We start from the raw sequence: 25,351 nt of genomic DNA, 5'->3' as shown, positions 1-25,351 counted from the left end.
ATGTCTCCCAGCCACTGTCCCTGGTGTCTCAGTGTCCACATGTCTTCAAGTGTCCCCCAGTGTCCCCTAGTCTTTCAGTGTCCCAGCCAGTGTCCCCTAGTCTCCCAGTGTCCCTGGTGTCTCAGTGTCCCCAAGTGTCTCAGTGTCTCAGTGCCCCATGTCTTCCAATGTTCCCATGTGTCTCAATGTCCCCATTTCTCAGTGTCCCCAGGTCTCCCAATGTCCCCTGTCACAGTGTCCCCATGCCTCACAGGGTCCCCATGTCTCAGAGTTTCTAGTGTCCTAGTGACATGGGGACCCTATGAGACATGTGGACACAGACACTAGGGGACACTGGGAGACATGAAGACATAGACACTAGGGGACACTGAGAGTCATGGGAATACTGGGGGACACTGGGAGACATGGAGACACAAGAGAACACTGGGAGACATGGGGCATTGAGACACTGTGATACATAGGGACACTGTTATACCTGGGGGCACGACATGGTGACACTGGGAGAATAGGGGACACTGGGAGACATGGGGTACTGAGACACTGTGATACATATGGACACTGTGAGACCTGGGGTAATCAACACATGGGGATACAAAGTCATGGGGGCACTGGGAGACTAGGGGACACTGAGACATTTATGCCAGGCTGGCCTTCAAATCCTTTGGCCAAACATGCCCCCTTTTTGGGAATGTTCACCCCTTTTGACAGGTTATGTGATTTGCGTTAGTGGCACACCCTTTTACCACGTCCATTGACTTCCTGCTTCACTGGACACTGCTGTAAGAGTTATGAATTTACTTGAAAAATCAAAACATAAATTAAAGAGAGATTAGCATAGGGTATGTGTTTTCTTATAGCTGTTGTTTTCTTTCCCTCTAGCACCATCTCCATCAGATACATGATGCTTGGGAGTGTTTTAGTGTTTTTGGTCGATAAGATTCTGTAATTAGGCCCATCATAATTGTCAGCACCAGGCCCACTGGGCTCTTAATCTGGCTCTGCATGAATGTGTTTATTAATCAGTGTGTCCTTATGAATGTCTTTGTATGCATATGAATGTCTGTACAGTGAGGGGAAAATGTATTTGATCCCCTGCTGATTTTGAAAGTTTGTCCACTGACAAAGAAATGATCAGCCTATAATTTTAACGGTAGGTGTATTTTAACAGTGAGAGACAGAATAACAAAAAGAAATCCAGACAAACGCATGTCAAAAAAGTTGTAAATTGATTTGCATGTCAATGAGTGAAATACGTATTTGATCCCCTATCAATCAGCAAGATTCCCAGGTGTCTTTTGTACAGCGGAGATTAGAAGAACTCAACTTTTTAGTAACCAGACCGCTATTCAATTTTCTTACCGTTTGGGACCAGGGCTATTTTTACATTTCTGCGGTATTTGTGTTTAGCTGTAATTTTTCTCTTACTCATTTACTGTACCCACATATATTATATACAGTTTTTCTTGCCATTGAGTTGGTCTTTCTAAAGATATAATTATTTTCATGATATCATATCATTTACTATATAAAACATTATAAAATATGATGGAAAAAAAAAACAAAAAACTTTTTCTAACTTTGACCCCCAAAATCTATTACGCATCTACAACCGCCAAAAACACCCGTGCTAAATAGTTTCTAAATTTTGTCCTGAGTTTAGAAATCTATGCCAAATAAAAAAAATTAAATAATAATTGGTGATTTTTTTTTTGACACACGTAGCAGTTTAAGAATACATGTACTGAGAACTTAACTGCCAAAGAACACCACAATATGTGTTCAGCAACGTCTACTCAGTACAGGGATACCACACATTTTAGGTGTGTCAGGTTCTCTGGAGCCTAAAAGACCTTATTTGGAGGGTGCGCATTTCAGTTTTCCAACTTGGCATTTTCACAACTGGTCATCATGCACCCTATTGTCCTATTTGGGACATTTTTGAAGCTGGCCAATGTAATTTACCCCCATCAAACCATATATTTTTTTAAAGTAGACAACCCATGTGTGATGAAATCCACTTCGCCACTGGTTTCTGGAGGGACCTGTTTGCCAGCCTCCTACCCTGGGACTATGGGCCCTGTGATAACCCATGTTCAAAAGTACTATTTCTGCCCCTTGGACTTTTAACTGGAACAGATTCAAACATGTGGCGGCGACCATCTTAAATTGCCAGCGGTGTTTTGTCGTCGAGTGTATGGAACTGTTTTGGGCATGGGACCATGTGAACGGTGGGGCAAAAATAAGAGTTGATTTTTGGATATGTTTTTGGGGTACTTTTTGGGGTTTGTTTTTTCTGTTAAGAGTTTATTGAGTGAGCACATTGTCTTTGTTAATTGTATCACAGGCAGAGGGGAGGGATTGTGTGCTGTAAGTGGGAGTGTCGGACATTGTTGTATTGTTCTGATTGGTTTGTGTCCTTTGTGTGCCTGTGTTCCATCAGGTCCAGGTGGTGTGCCTCTGGCCTGAGGAATTATACATAAGCAAACTTGTACCAATAAAGCCTCAGACTTGTTCTACCCTTCATGAAGTCTTGGAGATTGGAGACCTACCTACACTCTGGGGATTGCTATAATCACTCTACTCCCCAGAGTATAATCACTAGCACTTGTAAGAGCTGTCCCTGTTCCTGCTCTCTGGATTACAAGAGAGGTCTACTTACTGGAAGCTGGAACCTGGTCTTGGGTCCAGAGTGGGTGGAAGACGGCGAGACCCCAACCAAGCTGCTGCGGTGGTTATGGTGTTTAGTGGAGTGCTTGGAGCCCTCGGGAAGCACTAGGAGCACCCGTCAAATGGAGGAACCCAGTCGGGGTGCCAAGTGATCCGTTATAGTGGTGGCAACGGTGGGATGGCGTCCTAGTGCGAGGAGAAGCAGCTCAGAGACACTGGTATCGTATGAACTCTAATTGAGGGCAACGCTAGTATCCGTACAGCGCCCCTGGCTACAGCAGTATGGAATTGGCTAGTTTTCAGACAGCGTTCCATGACAAGGAGGAGGAGGTAGCCGCGGACTACAGGGATGCAAACAGGAAGGAAGGACGGAGATAACCGGTCTCTCTCCTCAGCGGCAGGGTGAGTTCCAGGGAGAGGAGATTGTCGGTCCCTCATCCCAGCAGCAGCAGGCGGTTAAGCACCAAGCAGCGTTACCAGGAGTCGAGACAGTCGGTCCGACTCCCCAAAGGCAGCTTACCTTACAGGGAGGGGAGACAACCGGTCTCTCTCCCCAGCAGCAGACATTATTACAGGGAGAGGAGATTGTCGGTCCCTCGTCCCAGCAGCAGGCTGTTAAGCACCAGCCAGGGTTACCAGGAGTCGGGACAATCGGTCTGACTCCCCAGCAGCAGCTTACCTATTAGGGAGAGGAGACAACTGCCCAGCAGCAGTGCAACTCACAGGGTGAGGAGACAACTGGTCTCTCTCCCCAGCGGTCATACAAGTTATTGGGAGTGGAGACGATCGGTCTCTCTCTCCAGCGGCAGTGCATCCTACAGGGAGAGGAGACAACCGGTCTCTCTCCCCAGCAACAGTGTATCTTACAGGGAGAGGAGACAACCGGTCTCTCTCCCCAGCAACAGTGCATCTCACAGGGAGAGGAGACAACCGGTCTCTCTCCCCAACGGCAGTGTATCCTACAGGGAGAGGAGACACCTGGTCTCTCTCCCCAGCAGCAGTGTGCATCCCAGGGAGCCGAAGGGGTCGTCCTTCCCCACAGCGGAAGTTTACCTCACAGGGAGAGGAGACAACCGGTCCCTCTCCCCAACGGCAGTGTATCCTACAGGGAGAGGAGACAATCTGTCTGACCTTCCCAGCGGCAGTGTGCAACATCGGGAGTGGAGACAGTCGGTCTCCCTCCCCAACTACAGGGGGACAGCACGCCTGACCCCAATGGTGCAGATGGGACCGCGGTCTCTGCACCAGAGCTACAGGGATGCTGGACGATCGGTCCAGAGCCCCAACTCACCATGCCTGAATACCAGGAGGAGGGGGTAAGCGATTTCTCCCCTCCACAGCTAACTCCCAACCAAGTACTGGGGTCAATGAATTAAACTGAAAACCCCACTGGCCCCCTAACAGCAGAAGAGCTGGCATCAGGGCAGAGCACTGTGGGTCCCTGCCCTAACTTTCCTCTTGTTACATGGCAAAGTTATGTACCCGTTCCCCCAGCAGAAGCTCTGGCACCAGGGTAGAGAGTAGTTGGCCTCTGCCCACCAAGTAACTACAGCTCCATGCCTGGGAGTGCAATGGAGACCAGAGGGACCAGATGCCCCCTTGATCACTGGGGACATACAGGACAGAGATGGGCTACAGATGTCACCAGGTCCAGTGCTTGCTTGTTGTGGGTTACTCGACTAACTCGGGCATCGACCGACAGAAGGTCAGGTACCTGGCTAGTCTCCCCCCAGAAAGGGAAGGTGTGTGACGAAATCCACTTTGGAGGGGCCTGTTTGCCAGCCTCCTAGCCTGGGACTATGGGCCCTGTGCTAACCCATGTTCAAAAGTACTGTTTCTGCTCCTTGGACTTTTAACTGGAACAGATTCAAACATGTGGCGGCAGCCATCTTAAATTGTCCAGCGGTGTTTTGTCGTCTAAAAAAAAATTATATGGGCAAGCCTTATATTTGACCCTGTAACTTTCAAAAACACTATAAAACCAGTACATGGGGATACTGTTATACTCGGGAGTCTTTAATGAACACAAATATGAGTGTTTTAAAACAGTAAAACATATCACAACAATGATATTGTCAGTGAAAATGCAGTTTTTGTTTAAAAAAATGCAAAAAAATATAAAAAACACTAACTTTGGCCAGCGTTTGTGACTAAGTGGCTACTACAAAAGACTGGACATACCCCATTTTGAATACCCTGGGTTGTCTACATTTGCAAATGGTATGCCATGATGGGGTTAATTCACATTCCTGGGCTACCATATTGTCTCAAAAGGCAATATAGACCCAGCAAACCAATTTGTCAAATTGAAATGGGCAAGCCAGGGGACTGCTGGGCACTCGGGGCAGTCCACCTGGACCGGGATCGCTGCAGATTGCCGGTCCACGTGAGTACCCGGGTCATTTTAGCTGCGGACGTGCAGGGTACGTCTGGGGTCATTAACTGACATTTTTTGTCGGACGTACCCTGCACGTCCGAGGTCAGGAAGGGGTTAAAGGGAGTGCTCTTAAACTCAGCTCATTACCAGAAAAAAAGACACCTGTCCACAGAAGCAATCAATCAGATTCCAAACTCTCCACTATGCCAAGACCAAAGAGCTGTCCAAGGATGTCAGGGACAAAATTGTAGACCTACACAAGGCTGGAATAGGTTACAAAACCATCGCCAAGCAACTTTGTGAGAACGTGACAACAGTTGGTGCAATTATTCGCAAATGGAAGAAACACAAAATAACTGTCAGTCTCCCTTTGTCTGGTGCTCCATGCAAGATCTCACCTCATGGAGTTTCAATGATCATGAGAGCGGTGAAGAACTACATGGGAGGATCATGTTAATGATCTCAAGGCAGCTGGGACCATAGTCACCAAGAAAACAATTGGTAACACACTATGCCGTGAAGCACTGAAATCCTGCAGCACCCGCAAGGTCCCACTGCTCAAGAAAGCACATTTACAGGCCTATCTGAAGTTTTCCAATGGACATCTGAATGATTCAGTGGAGAACTGGGTGAAAGTGTGAGGTCAGATAAGACCAAAATCGAGCTCTTTGGCATCAACTCAACTCGCTGTGTTTGGAGGAGTAGGAATGCTGCCTATGACCCCAAGAACACCATCCCCACTGTCAAACATAGAGGTGGTAACATTATGCTTTGGGGGTGTTTTACTGCTAAGGGGACAGGAGAACTGCACCGCTCCAAAGGGAAAATGGACGAGGCCATGTACTGTCAAATCTTGGGTGAGAACCTCCTTCCCTCATCTATGACATTGAAAATGGGTCATGGATGGGTATTCCAGCATGACAATGACCCAAAAGACACAGCCAAAGCAACAAGTGGCTCCAAAGAATCACATTAAGGTCCTGGAGTGGCCTAGACACTCTCCAGACTTTAATTCCATAGAAAATCTGTGGAGGGAGCTGAAGGTTCGAGTTGCCAAACGTCAGCCTCGAAACCTTTATGACTTGGAGAGGATCTGCAAAGAGGAGTGGGACAAAATCCCCCCTGAGATGTGTGCAAACCTGGTGGCCAACTACAGGAAACGGTTGACCTCTGTGATTGCCAACAAGGGTTTTGCCACCAAGTACTAAGTCGAAGGGGTCAAATACTTATTTCACTTACTGACATGCATTCAATTCATAACTTTTTTTACATGCGTTTTTCAGTGGACAAACGTTAAAATCAGCAGGGGTTCTAAAACTTTTTACCCTCACTGTGTGTATTTATGTGTCCATGTGTGTTTGCAAATGAGTCTGCGCTTGTATATCAATGCATGAATATAAGTACATGTGAATATAAAAGTTTATGTAGATTAATGTGTACAGGCACTCCTCACTTACTGACTGGGTTCCGTTCTTACAACTCGGTTGTAAAACAAACTGGTCAGTAAGTGAGGATGCGTTACAGAGCATGTGCATCAGTGCAGGTCTATGTTTGGGGAAATTTCCCCGAACATAGACAAGCACAGCAGAGCAGGGAATCCCTCTAATCTATGTTTGGGTTATTTACCCGAACGTAGACATACGCACCAGGGCAGAGAATCCTTCTAATTTATGTTCGGTGAAAATTTCCCGAACATAGACCAGCTCTTTAAAATGGGGATTTCCCTTGAATCCCCACACTAGAGAGCTGGTTGTAAGTGCGAGCCGTCGTATAACAGGTAGGTCATAAAGTGAGGACCACCTGTATGTGCATCTAAATGCACAGTTAAAGAATTATTGTGCCTTTTTTATGCTCCCTCTGTGTACTCCTTTAACACAGATATTCATGTCATTTGACACCTAACACAAAACTGACAAAGGCCCTGAAGGGTCGAAACGTTGTGAGGCTCTTGGGTCCAATAAAAAAATTGCCTATTGTTTGGAACAATTTGGAGTGCCTGGATTACTTTCTACAATTATACTTTATAAGCGGTCTCTTTGTTACTGGGACTGATCCAGCAGCACCCTGAGATTCCATAGCGAAGGGATGAGTGCAGTTCCACCATCAACATACCTAACACAGCACTGTGATATGTTGTATAGTTATGAGTATAGTATTTAGTGATGATAAATTGTTTATTATTTTAATACATACTGATAAATAAATCTAAAGCTTCCTATCTGCCAGAGGCATTTTGATTGTATATCTCATAAATATGTATGAGTATGTATTACATTTGCATATATGAATAAGGATACATGTACAAAATTGAGTATATATTAATGTGCTCTATGGTGATATATACCAAAGCATGCTGGTTACCAATAATAATATATGTGTATACTGTAGTGTACACATGTGTGTGTCTATGCATTTATGTGAATAACAATAATTGCAGTTATATTTATTTTTGCCTTTTTAAACACTCAGTAGCTCTGCAAATAGTATTTCAACATTGTTATTACTACCAGGGTGTTTGAGTATGATGTGTTGTTGTAATGTATGTAATAAGTGCTTGCATGTTTTACCTGTCACCATTTGTGGGATATTAATTTGTAACACATTTTATTAACACGTGCATTTTTTCTAATTATATAGTAAAGATTGCTGCTGTGTGATGGGTTTAATATGTTATTTTAACCAGGTTCAAGGTGCTTTGGGTTGGAGAAGTATTACTTCCCTGTTTGGTAAAGAAGAAGAAGAACATAGAACAGATCATGGAGCTGACACAAGACCAGAGGAAGAGGAAGAGCAGTGAGTAATAACATGGTAGATATTGAGGAGGGGTAAGGTGCACCGAGAATAGGCAAACTAAAATCACATTAATTTTTTTTGCAGGCCTTCATCTCCAAACCTGCAAGAAACACCCCAAGAGAGGAATCCTTCAGCACTATGGAGTGTGTTCTCTAGACGATGGCAACAGAGCTCTACTGAACGAACACAGAGCAGAGGTGTTCTGGCAGAGCCACCAGTAGATTCTAATGTTGCTCAACACACTGAAGAAACACCATTTAGGTGGGGTTTCCTAACTAGCAAAATAGCAGAGCTGCGAAGCAAGAGCGATTAGAGACTCCTATAAACAAAGACTCTACTCATGAGGAGTTGTGTAGCGTGATCCCTTACTCATACTGTAATTTAATCAATCCTGGCCTTAAAGAGTTACATAAATCAAGACCATATGAAAAGTTATGTAACTTACTGCACCATGGAATCGCATGACTATATATATATTAAATCAAGATTATATGAAAAATTCTGTAACTTACTGCACCATGGAATCGCATGACTATATATAATTTTTATGCCCAGTATTTTTTCAGAAATGGTAATCACTCAATAATTTACATTTGCAAATTTGAAACTGAACCCAAAAAAAGATTTTCAGGATATTGGCAACTTGCAAACAAGGAGAATAAATCTAACAGTTTTACCCAAGGTGCCTTGAAAAAATGGTGACTGCTGCATTGTCAGTTATCAAATTGTTATACCAAACTATAACTCCCACTTTATAATCTTTACATCACTATGTAATAACACTGTGATATTATATAGTTGCTAAATCATCATCTTATTATTAAGGATGGGCAAATGTTGGTAAAATTGCATTAGTTGGGGTGAACGTGTGTTTTAATAAAATTCATACAGATAATTTGTATTCTCCTCCATTGATTAATTGGCTACATTGATGAGGAGTCAACAGTTTAAAACATGATCCTCCCCTTTCTAACTTGATGGACATTTGTCTCACTGACTTACACTGAGAAACTACAACATTCTACTAGGATAAATGTACATTTTTCACCAACTTTTTATGAAAAGTAAAATAGAATGAATGTACACTTATCCATAGAAACTGTTAGTTGCTCACACATTTCATAAGTGCAACATTGAAGGAGGACAAACATGAATTCATATGGTTACTGACTTCAGTTGCATTCACTAACAAATGTAAACCACGTCGGAATTATTTCCAGAGGTATGCTTAAACATTAACTGAAGTAACATGGCCAGCATTTATATGTTTTGGTGAATGTAATGAAACATTTGCCCATTTATGTTTTTCCTCTAACAACTTACTCAATGTATACAATGAGGAACGTATGCAGGATCATGCTAATGTGTTTTTTTGAGCGCAAATATTGAAGTAAATTGACATTAACAAAATCTAATGTGTAAAGAGTACTAAGCAGGATAAAAAAGATCAATACATCTTTAAGGTCTATTAGTATAATAAGCCTGATACCATATAAGACATAGCAGCAAGTACTTATTTAATATAAAACTTTATCTTGGAATCTAGGACAGCAAGCAAGAAACAAAAAAGAAAAAAATATATATTTAACTTGGTATTTAGCTCCTATCTCATAACTGGTAGCCTTGGCCCTCTTGTACTCCTCACAGACGCAATACATTAATTTCAGCCAAAAGTATTTCTCAATGTTAGGTCCTTTATTTTTGTCTTCTTATGGCTTGTGTTTAATAATTTGGTGTACAATGATTGCACTCACACTGTAGACTCCCGTGGCTTTTGCTTTTCACTCTGGTTCCCAGTAGACCTTGCTTGTTGACAGCTGTAGATCCACTTTATGACCCTTGCATTCCTCTCAATAACAGATACTGGTGTTTTTTCTTCTTTAACATCCTCACTGAATGCCCCCTCCTTCCCTCCACTAACACCTGTTATTGACTCCAGACTACCAAATGGTGTGTCTCCACTCATCTTGTATACGTTTTCCAACAAGTCCAGCAGACTTCCTTCTAGGCCACAAGTCTCAAAAAAGTGTTCAGAATCAGTAGGAGTTGTACAAGTCTGTTTGTCTGATGTAGCTTGTTGTGTGTGAGGGTCAAGGAGACAAGAATCTTTGTTCAGAGAGGACTGCTCTATCATTTTTTGTGTCCTTGGAGACACAGGCATTTCTTGAGGTCTGGGTTGGGTGAGATTACGTGATGGAGAGTTGCTTCTCTTTAAAAGTGGAGTACCCTGAAGAAGTCGAATCACTAGTCCTGGTTCACTGTCAGTGTTCTCTTTGCCAGTTAGTGAAACTTCACGTCTCTGCCTGTAGATAATGAGTGAGTCTGGTCGATATTGTCTCCAAGCACTAACACGACGCAAACATTGTAGATGGGCCTCTGGGGAATTTTGCACTGATTCATTGCCCTGGTGGCACACAAGGAAATTTGGGTTTTTGGAGTGTGTATAGCAGCCAACAAGGTTGTTGTCTGGTTGAATTAGTCTTCTGGGATTTCTAGGAGTGGGACTTGTCTGGTGAGAATGATTTGATCTTACCTCCTTATTATAGGGTGGTGAAATGTTTTTTCTTTGTACAACAGGACTCATGGTATTGCTACAGGGGTATTCTGCCTGTGTCTCACAGTTATTGCCTGCTAACAGTGATCTGCGTGGCATGGCAGGTGTAAAGCTTGCATTAATTACTGGAATTTGTCTCCGCTCAATCACCTGTGGTGTTTTAACATATTTGGCTTTATCTGCCTCCAAGCGGTCAGAAGCTGAGGCCCCTCTTGAGGATTTATGAAGAAGTGGAGATACAGGAGGAGAAACAGGAATCATTATGAAGTTTAAATGGAGATAATCAATACCAGAAAGTCATTCCATGTGAACTGAGGTTGTGACATGGCAGAGTCTCTCTATAGTGTGGGACACAAGCCCTGTAAAACAGAAATGCATTGTCAGCAACCTCCATTATAAATATTGCATAGTCATAATAAGGAGATATAAGAGCAAAGATGTTTGGTTTTTAAAGAATTGTAAATTAGAAAGAAATGTGGAAAGAAAATATGTGTTTAATACATTAATAAAAATCATACAAAAATATAGCATAAAGAAAAATTAAGAGGGAGTCTACATGTTATAAAAAGGGTGAGTCAATTACATTAGAGGTAAATAATATGTATTGATATTGTTTATCACCTGGTCCTACCAGCACATGTCTTCTTCCCAAAATGGCCCTCAGCTATTTTTACCTTTATCTTCCATATTTCCTAACCCTTACTCATTCAAACATATTATTTTCCTGACTACATCAACATCAACACTTTTGGAGACTTCTGTCGGTCAAAGAACCATTAGCTCTAGTAGAAATAAACTTCAGTATTACCCTCTATTTGGAGTATCCACAAAACATAAGAAGTTATTAGGCCCTGGGGTGTTGCTAGGTTCCTCAAAGACCTGGGGCTTGAGCCCAAAGCAAACTTGATAGCCTCTACACTAATAGATAGATGTAGATATGTCATAATATATCCCACTGTAATTCCTGACTCCAATTTCCTCCAGCGTGACGGTTATAATGATTTCCAACATACCAATGACTCCTCCTCCAAACAATGTGCTGTTTATGCTTTCTAGCATATCAATGAGAGCATTGCAATAAAAAAAGCACTGCTGTGTAGCCAGATATTTTAATTCAGTTCCGTCATGGTACCTAACTAATTTGAGAAATGCAGCAGTGTTTTGGTCCTGAGCACCCCTTTCCAAATAGTTACCTGTAGGATTTATATTAGTGATCTCTATTTTTCTATAAGGTAGCTTTAAGTAAAATAAATTATAATTATTAATAAAGAAAATAATAAATAATAAAACAAAATACTATCATGTTCCTGACCCATCTACTAGCAGTAGAGATCCTTGGCTTCAGCACCCCAAAAACACCTATGATTAGGTCCAATAAAAACAAGTTATACAAAAGAAGTTATTAGGTTCATTGCTCGGCATTGACAAAATAGGCCAAACTAGCTGAATGCCTCTAATTTACTATCCTCACATCAATTCTCCACAATTCCAAGGTTAGTTCACAACCACATTTGTGTAACAAACATCTTTGACATATATTAAGCATATTACTAATCAGGCATATATTTGTTAGATGTTTGTTGCATAATACGATTTTTTTTATGAAGTTGTACACAAAATACAGAAAGCGCACAAAACTGAGCTCACCCATCATTACAGCACTAAGCACACACCATTATAGAGACCACAGTCTTCTGCAGACCAACAGTCAAGGTATCTAAAAATACTGACAGCTGAGACTTACCATGAATAACCAGGAATCTGGAGGGTGGGGTGTAATTTCATTAAAGGAGAACAGGAATAATATATAATAATGTATTCTGCTAGTGAGCAAATGGTAATAAGAAGATTAAAAAATTTAACCATGAAAGGTACATTTAGCTTTCATTAGTTTCCTTGTATGTCTTTAAATCAAGATGTAATTTCCATATATATATATATATATATATATATATATATAATCAGCAATTATGATGCTAAACTAGTTCAAAAAACAGAAATTATAAACAGTCTTGAAAAGTAAAAAAAAGCAGTCAAGAGACAGTGCAGCATATCCAGAATTGGGACAGTAGAACAGCCCAATAAAATGGGTGTAAGTACATAAATCAGCTACGTCCAGAGTATTTATAGTTCAAAACAAAAATGTAACAATAATAAAATGAGGGTGATATATCTAAGACAGGAATCTATACTGTCAAAAACAATAACTTGGCCTCTGTAATGAGGGTTAGAAGTATAAAGCGGAACTTATTCTAAATCATTTGAGGCATGCAGAATTACCTTGTTGCTGAAATAAGACAAAACATTCAATATCAAATAATTCTTATAATCTCACCTCAGAGAGCTAAATCCAGATAAAGTAGTGGCATATTCAGCAAAACCTAGACAAGACAGTAAATAAACTATGCACCAACTCGCAATGTGAAAATGAGTAGGGTGTTGAAAATGGGTGCAGGAGCAAGAAAGTAACTTTGTGTGACAAAGGGGCAAAGTTCTTGATGTCTTAGAGAAGGGTGTGAAAGTCAGCGTGATAATGTCACAGTGTCTACTTGGAACTATGTAACTGTGTGTACATGTCACACAAGGAAATCTCCTCCCTCTCCAGATGGAATCTACCTCCTCATTATGAGCTTGCCCTTTGCTCTCTATTTAACCCCTACATCTCCTTAGTATGAGTTTGCCCTCTGCTCTCTAAATTAACTTCCCTCATCCTGTTATTTATAGAAAGTCTTCATTTTAATTAGGCATTCCTCAGTCTGATATTTAACACTAACCTAAACTACTTCACATTCAACCAGTTTTGCTCCCACCCCAGCATTTAGTTCCTTGGTAGTTATACGCTATATTAAAGCCAGTTGTTTACAAGAGAGACTTATTTAGTGTATCTACAAAGAGAGTTGGAACCAGAAGATTTTCTCTACATACGGACAGGCTAACCACACACATAAAACCACTAAATGAGATCTCATCTTTGGCTAAAGTACTAATATGACAGGGTATGTGCTTCTGTGTGGCACAGAGATGACAAATGTCTTAGCTGCAGTGAACAAGTTAATATTTTGCTTTCACACCCACTTTGTTAACAGCCCTGATTCCCAACAGTGCAGAGAGCTGATGGAAACGTCTGTTTGGGCAGAGCTGCAGGTGAATAAACAAAAAGGGGGTAGTAAAATATCTAACAGGGATATTCAATGAATTGAGATTTGCCAGGAATGCAAAGTGAATATCCAAATTTAGGCCAACACAGCATATTTAGAAAAAGTTACATCTGAGTTGTTTGGCTATTTTGGCCTTGCATTTCTAATTCACTTTCAATTCTCAGCAATTCTAAGTTAAGTGAATAACCCTGTTAAATGTTTACCACAAGCATCATAACTACTAGATGTGAAGACAACCCTGGCCATGTTCCCCTGGAATTTAGTATGGTTTGTCCACTTACCTGGGTCTTGTCAGGCTCCGGGTCTGCTGTGAAAGAGGGTTAACGACATATGGCTTCGGCAGAGTTGCCAAAGACAGATGATGATCCTGCCTCCCTTTTATTGGCTGAGACGTCAGCTGAGCTCTCTCAACCAATGAATTGCATTGGGTACGTATATATATGCATTGAATTGACATTAGACAGCTCCACGCTATGATGCTCCAATCACATACACTACATCCCCTAAACACACACATACACTTATTACATCCCCCTATACACACACTACAGCACCCCTAGCATGTTCACACTCTCTACAACCAATAGATATGCACACTACAGGCCTTAGCCAAACAATACAACTGAAACCAACCTAGTTACACAAAACATCATACCACAAACAGCTCTCTACACACATGCAATACCACAATTAGCCATCAAACACATACACAATACTCTCTCCTTGCCCTTGTACTCTGGAATCCCACTTATGGAGACACCAGCATATGTCACAGGCAAACACACCTCTACACATTACACAGGGCCTTTTTCTCATGTAAGAGCTCTTTAGCAGAGGTCTGCGCATAGGCTGCCCTGGAAGAGCATTTAACGAACATACTCACGTAGGAAGGATGCGCTTGTCATTGGTGATGACACAACATGTCCCCTCACTGGCTCCACCCCCGCCAGTGGAGCTCTTTGGTTAGAAAATGCCTGGGCCCAATTTTATTTCCCCAATGTATGAGGTTCAGATACAACTATAGTTATAAACCTGCACCAGATCAAGTGAATGTCCTACACCAGTGATGGCATAGCACATAGCACTCATACCCTCCCACACACGGCACCGCTACCCCCCACACAGCACAGCACTCCTACCCCACAGCACCCCTACATCCTGACACACAGTACTCCCCACACACACACACACACACAGCACTCCACACCCTTACACACAAACACATACACTGCACCCCTCAATGCAGTATATCTGTGTGTGTATTCAGCAGTCTGTGTGTGTATTCAGCAGTCTGTGTGTTTGTGTATGTATGCAGCAGACTGTGTGTACTCAGTAGTGTGTGTATTCAGCAGTGTGTGTATTCAGCAGTGTGTGTATTCAGCGAACTGTGTGTGTGTGTGTGTATGTATGTATTCAGCAGTCTGTGTATTCAGCAGTCTGTCTGTATGTATTCAGCAGTGTGTGTGTACTCAGCAGTCTGTGTGTGTGTATGTACTCAGCAGTCTGTGTGTACTCAGCAGTGTGTGTACTCAGCAGTGTGTGTATTCAGCAGACTTTGTGTGTGTATTCAGCGGTCTGTGTGTGTGTATGCATTCAGAAGTCTGTGTGTGTGTATTCAGCAGTCTGTGTGTACTCAGCAGTCTGTGTGTACTCAGCAGTCTGTCTGTATGTGTATTCAGCGGACTGTGTGTGTATTTAGCGGACTGTGTGTGTATTCAGCGGACTGTGTGTGTATTTAGCGGACTGTGTGTGTATTTAGCAGTCAGTGTGTGTATGTATTTAGCGACGGTGTGTGTGTGTATTAAGCAGTCGGTGTGTATGTATTGCATTTGTTACTAATAAATATAAGCTTAATTATATCTATTTATATCATTATTTAAAATTTGTATCATTGAACTCTCTGGTGTGTACTTCTTTTAAAACAAAAGTTGTTAATTAGTTCGGACAACTGTTCCAGTTGTTTTTTCTAAACTTAAACCTCAGTATTCAGGTTTCATTGCCGTGTTGGCACTTTGAGGAAAAAAAAGCTGGCATATATTGCGCTTTGGGCACTCTGGCTCAAAAAGGTTTGCCATCACTGTCCAATACCTGTACAAATTAGAATTGCCAAAATGCAAAGGCACACTTTGTCTCCACTATTGCTTATATTTTTATTAGAGCCCCTTCGTTCTGCTACAAGATTAAATGACAGCATACTCTGGGTTCCACGCACAGGGACATAAAGTAATTAAATAAGGATGACATGTTGGTCTTTGTGGATTAGCCATTTATTAAACCCATTAGGGATGAAGGAAATTGTACAAGTTCTGACCAAACCAAAACCTAGAATTTGAGCTATGTGTTTGTTCAACCATAATTGACCTCCTTCATATTAAGTGCACACACACCTATTACATATAATTTTGTTCAGGAGAAACAGGACTTTCATTTCACATCAAATATGTAGAACACAATTTAACATGAATAAAATCTAACAAAAAGTTTGAGACATTAGGAAATGTTATTTTCCAAGTTTTGCATGGCATTTTAACTGTGTTAATACTGTTTTACGGCAATAAGAGCACACATATTTGTATGCTGTAATGTCCCACGATTACAACAATACTTCCCATGTACAGGTTTCATGGTGTTTTGGAAAGAACTTGCCCATTTTAGTTTTTACACATTGAAATTTGTCGGATTGGTTTGCTGGCCTATGTTGCCTTTGAAACCAATGGCTGCCCAAGAGTGAAAATTACCACCATCATGGCATACTATTTCCAAAAGGAGACAACTCAGGGTATTCAAAATGGATTATGTCCAGTCTTTTTTAGTAGCCACTTAGTCACAAACTATGGCCGTAGTCAGGGCCGGATAAACATGGGGGCTGATTGAGCTGCAGCTCCAAGCCCAGGCTTATGGAATAGGCCCATTAAAAAAAAAAAGAAAAAAAAAAAGTAGTGATCATTTTTTTTTGTTTACTTTTTTTTTTTTTTACACACTACTCTTAGGTTTGCCAGTATTTTAAGGCACAGCCAGTATTTGAGGCTGCCTGGCCGTGACGGTATTGCAGTAATACCGGCAATACAAATGCAAATATTTTTCTCAGTATAAACAGAAATTACTCTGCAATACCAGCACCGGCCAGTAGGGGTCACTGTGTATGGAGAGAAGCAGGGATAGGATGTTACAGCATCTCCCTGCCTCTCTCTACTCACTGATCCGCGGGGGGCAGCTACACAGTACAGAAAGTCCAGACAGCAGTTCCCAGCCTGCAGAGACAGACTACAGCTCAGGAATGTAAAGGATGGGGGGAAAGGCAGCATGGAGACACGGGGACACTGAGACACTAGGGGAAACATGGGGACTCTGAGACACTAGGGGACACTGAGACACTTGAGGACACTGGGAAACATGGGGACAATAAGACACTAGGGGACACTGTGAGACATTGGGACACAGCGACACTAGGGACACAGTGTCCCCTAGTCTCCCAGTATCTGTATCCCCATGTCTCTCAGTGTCCCCATGTCTCTGATTGTCCCCAAATGTCTGTATCCCCATGTCTCCCAGTATCCACATGTCTCCCAGCCAGTGTCTCAGTGTCCCCATGTCTTCCAGTGTCCCTATGTCTCCCAGCTAGTGTCCCTAGTGTCTCAGTGTTCCCATATCTCCCATGTCCAGGGCCGGTGCAAGGATTTTTGCCGCCCTAGGCAAAAAAGATTTTGCCGCCCCCCCATATGTCCTGCCCACCATGTGACATCACAATGCCCCGCCCATATGCTCTGCCAAATGGGCCAACGCCAGTCTTCACGAAGTGTCTTATCTGAAAAGACAGTGTGTTTACATTAAAAAGCCTAGAGGCACAGGCTATAGACACCAGAACCACTACATTATGCTGTAATGCTTCTGGTGACTATAGTATCCATTTAATGTGAGGTAAATTAGAGATTAGTGCCACTAATAATATATTGGATTGCCTACTTACCACCAGATGAGGACAAGAGGCTGATGATGGGCTCAGTCTGGCTCCACAGGTCTGGTGTAGAAGAGGCTCTCTGGAGACTGTTTTTAACAGTGCTCACAACAATTAACGAACAGGAAGCAGCTCCATTTTTTAGGGCCCCTTACACAGCTCAAGGTCTGGGCCCCCAGGGGGCATACGCCTACAATGCCCACCCATAAATCCACCTACATGGCCCATGGGGATGTTTTATGTGTGCAATTTGTGTAAGGGATGTAGTGTGTTTATAGGGGATGAAGTGTGTGTTTGCGTGTAAGGAATGTATGTTTCTGTGTGTGTGTGTGTGTGTGTAAGGGGTGCAAGGTTTGTTTCTGTGTATGTAATTGAATGCAGTGTGTGTCTGTAAGGGGTGCATTAATTATGTAATAGAACGTAAGGGATGCATTGTGTGTTTCGGGTGTGTGTGTGTGTGAGAGTAGGAATGCACTGTATGTTTCTGTGTGTGTGTGGGGGGGGGATGCATTGTGTATGTGTGTAGTGTAAAAGAGAGGGTTTGTGGGGTAGGATAGGGACTGAGAGGGGAACAGCTCTTTATTTTTTTAAAAAAAATTCATAGTGCTTTCCCCTCCGGTCAATTATTGATTTCCCCTTCCCTTCTGTCCCTCCGTGTTCTCCCCTTCTGTCACTTAGTGCTCTCCCTTGGCCCCCTGTCCCTCTGCAGTCCCCCCTTGGTGGTATTCTCACTCCCCCCTCCCCTTCTTAGTGGTCCTCCCTCTCCCAAACCCCTTAGTGGTCCTCCCTCTCCCAAACCCCTTAGTAGACCTTCCCCTACTCCCCCCACCCCCTTAGTGGTAATCCCCCCCCCCCTTAGTGGTCCTTACCCTCCTCCCCTCTCCTTAGTAGTCCTCCCTCCTTACCCCCCTTTGGTGGTCCTTCCCCCCTTAGTGGTCCTCCCTCTCCCAAACCCCTAGTGGACCTCCCCACCCCGTTCCCCCTGTGTTCCTTCACCCCCTCCCCCAGTGGTCCTGACTCACCCCTCCCCTAGTGGTCCTTACCCTCCCCTCCCCTAGTGGTCCTTACTTCCCCCTCCCCTAGTGGTCCTTGCTCCCCCTCCCCTCCCCTACTGGTCCTTACCCTCCCCTCCCCTAGTGGTCCTTGCTCCCCCTCCCCTCCCCTACTGGTCCTTACCTTCCCCTCCCCTAGTGGTCCTTACTCCCCCCTCCCCTAGTGGTCCTTATCCCCCCTCCCTCCCCTAGTGGTCCTTATCCCCCCCTCTCCCTCCCCTAGTGGTCCTTATCCCCCCTCCCCTAGTGGTCCTTATCCTCCTCCCCTCCCTCCCATAGTAGTCCTTATCCCCCCCTCCCTCCCATAGTAGTCCTTATCCCCCCCTCCCTCCCATAGTGGTCCTTATCCCCCCTCCCTCCCATAGTGGTCCTTAAACCCCCCATCCCTCCCCTAGTGGCCCTTATCCCCCCATCCCTCCCCTAGTCATCCTTATACCTCCCCCTCCCCTAGTGGTCCTTATACCCCCCCTCCCTCCCCTAGTGGTCCTTATACCCCCCTCCCTCAGTGGTCCTTATACCCCCCTTCCTCCCTCCCCTAGTGGTCCTTATACTCCCCCTTCCTCCCTCCCCTAGTGGTCCTTATACTCCCCCTCCCTCCCTCCCCTAGTGGTCCTTATACCCCCCCCTCCCTCCCTCCCCTAGTGGTCCTTATCCCCACCCCCCATCCCTCCCCTAGTGGTCCTTATCCCCACCCCCCATCCCTCCCCTTGTGATCCTTATATCCCCCTCCCCTAGTGGTCCTTATAGCCCCCTCCTCTAGTGGTCCTTATCCCCCCTCCCTCCCCTAGAGGTCCTTATACCCCCCATCCCTCCCCTTGTGGTCATTATACCACCCCCCCTCCCCTAGTGGTCCTTATCCCCCCTCCTTCCCTCCCCTAGTGGTCCTTATCCCCCCCATCCCTCCCCTTGTGGTCCTTATACCTCCCTCCCCTAGTGGTCCTTATACCCCCCCCTCCCTCCCCAAGTGGTCCTTATACCCCCCTCCCTCCCCTAGTGGTCCTTATACCCCCCTCCCTCCCCTAGTGGTCCTTATACCCCCTCCCTCCCCTAGTGGTCCTTATACCCCCTCCCTCCCCTAGTGCTCCTTATACCCCCCTCCCTCCCCTAGTGCTCCTTATACCCCCCCTCCCACCCCTAGTGGTCCTTATACCCCCCTCCCTCCCCTAGTGGTCCTTATACCCCCCTCCCCTAGTGGTCCTTACCCTCCCCTCCTGCCCATGTAGCGTGGCTGGGCGGCGCGGAACGCAGGACAGGAACCTCTGACAGGAAGTGCATTCCGCCGGCGGCCGGGTACAAGAAACAGAGGTTCCTGTCCCGCGTTCCGCGCCACCCGGCCACGCTACATGGAGAGACCGGCAGGAGGGAGCGCTCTGTGCTTCCCTCCTGCCGGTCACTCAAACCCGGCCGCCCTCCGCGCCGCCTGAGGCTTGAAAAAGCGCTCAGGCGGCGCAGCATGAGGAGGCGCAGCGGGGACAGGGATCCGGCGCCCCCTGATAAGTTGCGCCCTAGGCGGCTGCCTAGGTCGCCTTACAGGTGGCGCCGGCCCTGCCCATGTCTCTGTATCCCTAGTGTCCCTATGTCTCCCTGTGTCCCCAAATGGCTGTGTCCCCATGTCTCCTAGTGTCCCCATGTCTATGTCCACAAGTGCTCCCATGTCTCCCAGTGTCCCCAAGTGTCTGTGTCCCCATGCCTTCCAGTGTCTGTGTTCCCATTTCTCTCAGTGTCCCTAGTGTCCCCATGTCTCCCTGTGTCCCCAAATGTCTGTGTCCCCATGTCTATGTCCACAAGTGCTCCCATGTCTCCCAGTGCCCCCAAGTGTCTGTGTCCCCATGCCTCCCAGCCAGTGTCCCTAGTGTCTGTGTCCCCATGTCTCCCAGTGTCCCCTAGTCTCCCTAGTCTCTGTGTTCCCATGTCTCTCAGTGTCCCTAGTGTCTTAGTTTCACCAAATGTCTGTGTCCCCATTTATCTGTGACCCATTTCTCCCAGTGTCACCAAATGTCTGTGTCACCGTGTCTCCCAGTGTCCCCATGTCTCTCAGTGCCCCCATGTCTCTGTGTCCCCATGTCTCTGTGTCCCCTAGTATCCTAGTGACACGGGACACACTGAGACATGGGGACACTGGGAGAAATGGGGACACAGACACTGGGAGACTAGGCGACATGGGGACACTGACACTGTGATATATGGATATGGATTTACTTGAAAGATGAAAGCATACACTAGAGAGAGATTAGTATGTGTTTTCTTATAGCTGCATCCTTTGAGTTTCCCTCCAACACCAACTCCATCAGATACATGACGCTTGAGAGGTATGACTGTTTTAGTGTTTTTGGTCAATAAGATTCTGTAATTAGGCCCCATCAGAATTGTCAGCACCAGGCCCACTGGGCTCTTAATCTGGCCCTGGCCGTAGTTAGAGTTCATATTTGTTTTTTGCATTTACTCAAAAACTACCCTTTCAACAATGATATCATCATTACTATACATTTTACGTCTATAACACTCATATGTGTGTTCACCAGTCTCACAGGTACAGTACCCCCCCATTTACTGGTTTTGAAAGTTTCAAGTTCAAATATAGGGCTTAAAAATTATAGAAACAAAAGATAGGCCCATGTTTCTGGCTGACAATTTAATGGATTCTTCTTTCATTTCTGTTAAGAATTAATTGGCCATGCTGATGTTTTTTAGTAACTATAAAGGATCTTCAGCCAAATTTGGGGGGGGGGATGCATTGTGTATGTGGTCCTTATACCCCCCTCCCTCCCCTAGTGGTCCTTATGGTCCTTATACCCCCCTCCCTCCCCTAGTGGTCCTTACCCTCCCCTCCTGCCCATGTAGAGTGGCCGGGCGGCGCGGAACGCGGGACAGGAACCTCTGACAGGAAGTGCATTCCGCCGGCGGCCGGGTACAGGAAACAGAGGTTCCTGTCCCACGTTCCGCGCCGCCCGGCCACGCTACATGGAGAGACCGGCAGGAGGGAGCGCTCTGCGCTTCCCTCCTGCCGGTCACTCAAACCCGGCCGCCCTCCGCGCCGCCTGAGGCTTGTAAAAGCGCTCAGGCGGCACAGCATGAAGAGGCGCAGCGGGGACAGGGATCCGGCGCCCCCTGATAAGTTGTGCCCTAGGCGGCTGCCTAGGTCACCTTACAGGTGGCGCCGGCCCTGCCCATGACTCTGTATCCCTAGTGTCCCTATGTCTCCCTGTGTCCCCAAATGGCTGTGTCCCCATGTCTCCTAGTGTCCCCATGTCTATGTCCACAAGTGCTCCCATGTCTCCCAGTGTCCCCAAGTGTCTGTGTCCCCATGCCTCCCAGTGTCTGTGTTCCCATTTCTCTCAGTGTCCCTAGTGTCCCCATGTCTCCCTGTGTCCCCAAATGTCTCAGTGTCCCCATGTCTATGTCCACAAGTGCTCCCATGTCTCCCAGTGCCCCCAAGTGTCTGTGTCCCCATGCCTCCCAGCCAGTGTCCCTAGTGTCTGTGTCCCCATGTCTCCCAGTGTCCCCTAGTCTCCCTAGTGTCTGTGTTCCCATGTCTCTCAGTGTCCCTAGTGTCTTAGTTTCACCAAATGTCTGTGTCCCCATTTATCTGTGACCCATTTCTCCCAGTGTCACCAAATGTCTGTGTCACCGTGTCTCCCAGTGTCCCCATGTCTCTCAGTGTCCCCAAGTGTCTCAGTGCCCCCATGTCTCTGTGTCCCCATGTCTCTGTGTCCCCTAGTATCCTAGTGACACGGGACACACTGAGACATGGGGACACTGGGAGAAATGGGGACACAGACACTGGGAGACTAGGCGACATGGGGACACTGACACTGTGATATATGGATATGGATTTACTTGAAAGATGAAAGCATACACTAGAGAGAGATTAGTATGTGTTTTCTTATAGCTGCATCCTTTGAGTTTCCCTCCAACACCAACTCCATCAGATACATGACGCTTGAGAGGTATGACTGTTTTAGTGTTTTTGGTCAATAAGATTCTGTAATTAGGCCCCATCAGAATTGTCAGCACCAGGCCCACTGGGCTCTTAATCTGGCCCTGGCCGTAGTTAGAGTTCATATTTGTTTTTTGCATTTACTCAAAAACTACAATGATATCATCGTTACTATACATTTTACGTCTATAACACTCATATGTGTGTTCACCAGTCTCACAGGTACAGTACCCCCCATTTACTGGTTTTGAAAGTTTCAAGTTCAAATATAGGGCTTAAAAATTATAGAAACAAAAGATAGGCCCATGTTTCTGGCTGACAATTTAATGGATTCTTCTTTCATTTCTGTTAAGAATTAATTGGCCATGCTGATGTTTTTTAGTAACTATAAAGGATCTTCAGCCAAATTTTTTTGGGGGGATGCATTGTGTATGTGGTCCTTATACCCCCCTCCCTCCCCTAGTGGTCCTTATGGTCCTTAGGGGTCCTTATACCCCCCCTCCCTCCCCTAGTGGTCCTTACCCTACCCTCCTGCCCATGTAGCGTGGCCGGGCGGCGCGGAACGCGGGACAGGAACCTCTGACAGGAAGTGCATTCCGCCGGCGGCCAGGTACAGGAAACAGAGGTTCCTGTCCCGCGTTCCGCGCCGCCCGGCCACGCTACATGGAGAGACCGGCAGGAGGGAGCGCTCTGCGCTTCCCTCCTGCCGGTCACTCAAACCCGGCCGCCCTCCGCGCCGCCTGAGGCTTGTAAAAGCGCTCAGGCGGCGCAGCATGAAGAGGCGCAGCGGGGACAGGGATCCGGCGCCCCCTGATAAGTTGTGCCCTAGGCGGCTGCCTAGGTCACCTTACAGGTGGCGCCGGCCCTGCCCATGTCTCTGTATCCCTAGTGTCCCTATGTCTCCCTGTGTCCCCAAATGGCTGTGTCCCCATGTCTCCTAGTGTCCCCATGTCTATGTCCACAAGTGCTCCCATGTCTCCCAGTGTCCCCAAGTGTCTGTCCCCATGCCTCCCAGTGTCTGTGTTCCCATTTCTCTCAGTGTCCCTAGTGTCCCCATGTCTCCCTGTGTCCCCAAATGTCTCAGTGTCCCCATGTCTATGTCCACAAGTGCTCCCATGTCTCCCAGTGCCCCCAAGTGTCTGTGTCCCCATGCCTCCCAGCCAGTGTCCCTAGTGTCTGTGTCCCCATGTCTCCTAGTGTCCCCATGTCTATGTCCACAAGTGCTCCCATGTCTCCCAGTGTCCCCAAGTGTCTGTGTCCCCATGCCTCCCAGTGTCTGTGTTCCCATTTCTCTCAGTGTCCCTAGTGTCCCCATGTCTCCCTGTGTCCCCAAATGTCTCAGTGTCCCCATGTCTATGTCCACAAGTGCTCCCATGTCTCCCAGTGCCCCCAAGTGTCTGTGTCTCCATGCCTCCCAGCCAGTGTCCCTAGTGTCTGTGTCCCCATGTCTCCCAGTGTCCCCTAGTCTCCCTAGTGTCTGTGTTCCCATGTCTCTCAGTGTCCCTAGTGTCTTAGTTTTACCAAATGTCTGTGTCCCCATTTATCTGTGACCCATTTCTCCCAGTGTCACCAAATGTCTGTGTCACCGTGTCTCCCAGTGTCCCCATGTCTCTCAGTGTCCCCAAGTGTCTCAGTGCCCCCATGTCTCTGTGTCCCCATGTCTCTGTGTCCCCTAGTATCCTAGTGACACGGGACACACTGAGACATGGGGACACTGGGAGAAATGGGGACACAGACACTGGGAGACTAGGTGACATGGGGACACTGACACTGTGATATATGGATATGGATTTACTTGAAAGATGAAAGCATACACTAGAGAGAGATTAGTATGTGTTTTCTTATAGCTGCATCCTTTGAGTTTCCCTCCAACACCAACTCCATCAGATACATGACGCTTGAGAGGTATGACTGTTTTAGTGTTTTTGGTCAATAAGATTCTGTAATTAGCCCCATCAGAATTGTCAGCACCAGGCCCACTGGGCTCTTAATCTGGCCCTGGCCGTAGTTAGAGTTCATATTTGTTTTTTGCATTTACTCAAAAACTACCCTTTCAACAATGATATCATCATTACTATACATTTTACGTCTATAACACTCATATGTGTGTTCACCAGTCTCACAGGTACAGTACCCCCCATTTACTGGTTTTGAAAGTTTCAAGTTCAAATATAGGGCTTAAAAATTTTATGTCAGGACAGGAGGCTTCATATTGCTTTACCTTCTTTACTGAAAACCTCCAGCAGCAAAGAAACAGTTAACAAATTTTTTCAAAACAACCAATCAGAACAAACAGGCATCAGTATAAAACCACTGGAACAGACCCTCCCACTTCCTCTTTCTTTGCTGCTGCCTCCAGGTGAGCACTCACCAACTCAGAGTTGTCTCTGCTCTGGGTTGTATTTCTCTTGATTTGGTACTTTGCACTGTTTGATTTGACTGTGTTTACTTTCTGACTTGGGGTTACTGAGGTGGCCCCTGCTGCCCCACCTCGGGGTCCTGAGTGTGGGGGTTGTTATTTTCTCTGGCCTGCCCTTACTCTGGGTTTCCCCTGGGGCTCCCCTCAGACCATCCGCCTTGCGGTTCGGTCCGGCGGTACCCTCTCGGTATTCCCGCCTCTCCCTCCCTACCCCCCTCTCCCTTCACCTGTCTGCGGTCTCCGACCGCGTTTCTCACCGCGACCTCCCTCGCGCAGACGTCCGCGAGGTAGGCCGCACTCGTTTTGCGGCCGCGGCGGCCATTTTGTTGGAGCCGCGGCGGCCATCTTGCCGGGGCCGCGTGGTCTCCGGGCGCCCTCTCTTTCATCGGACCTCGGTCCCCCTCAGCCCCCCTGTCCCTGGTCTTTTACCTCCTCGGTC

General features: G+C 45.8%; 2 protein-coding genes across 4 annotated transcripts in view; one reads left to right on the top strand and one right to left on the bottom strand.

Annotated features, from left to right (window-relative positions):
* Positions 1–8,292, top strand: part of C1H1orf232 (chromosome 1 C1orf232 homolog) — a 134,235-nt gene extending 125,943 nt beyond the window's left edge. For both annotated transcript variants that reach the window (XM_063453228.1, XM_063453227.1), the window contains exons 3-4: positions 7,728–7,837; positions 7,922–8,292. In XM_063453228.1, coding sequence (XP_063309298.1) covers positions 7,728–7,837; positions 7,922–8,150 — 339 coding nt within the window. In that variant the 3' untranslated portion in view covers positions 8,151–8,292. The remainder of the gene's footprint in view (positions 1–7,727; positions 7,838–7,921) is intronic.
* Positions 8,293–9,474: 1,182 nt separating this feature from the next.
* FAM110D (family with sequence similarity 110 member D) lies at positions 9,475–12,911 on the bottom strand. 2 transcript variants are annotated; one of them, XM_063444436.1, is made up of 2 exons: positions 12,727–12,911; positions 9,475–10,750 (listed from the first exon to the last, which is right to left on the bottom strand). In XM_063444436.1, exon 2 carries the CDS (start codon positions 10,650–10,652, stop codon positions 9,588–9,590), a length of 1,065 nt encoding a protein of 354 aa, XP_063300506.1. In that variant the 5' UTR covers positions 10,653–10,750; positions 12,727–12,911; the 3' UTR covers positions 9,475–9,587. The 2 variants fall into 2 exon arrangements, with proteins under 2 accessions (XP_063300506.1, XP_063300507.1); XM_063444437.1 differs by lacking the exon at positions 12,727–12,911 and adding an exon at positions 12,039–12,089.
* Between the last annotated feature and the right edge of the window lie 12,440 nt (positions 12,912–25,351).

This window comes from Pelobates fuscus, chromosome 1 (assembly GCF_036172605.1).
Source record: "Pelobates fuscus isolate aPelFus1 chromosome 1, aPelFus1.pri, whole genome shotgun sequence".
Taxonomy (NCBI): Eukaryota; Metazoa; Chordata; class Amphibia; order Anura; family Pelobatidae; genus Pelobates; species Pelobates fuscus.
The sequence above is the reverse complement of the archived record's forward strand: the minus strand, read 5'-3'. Positions and strand labels throughout refer to the sequence as shown.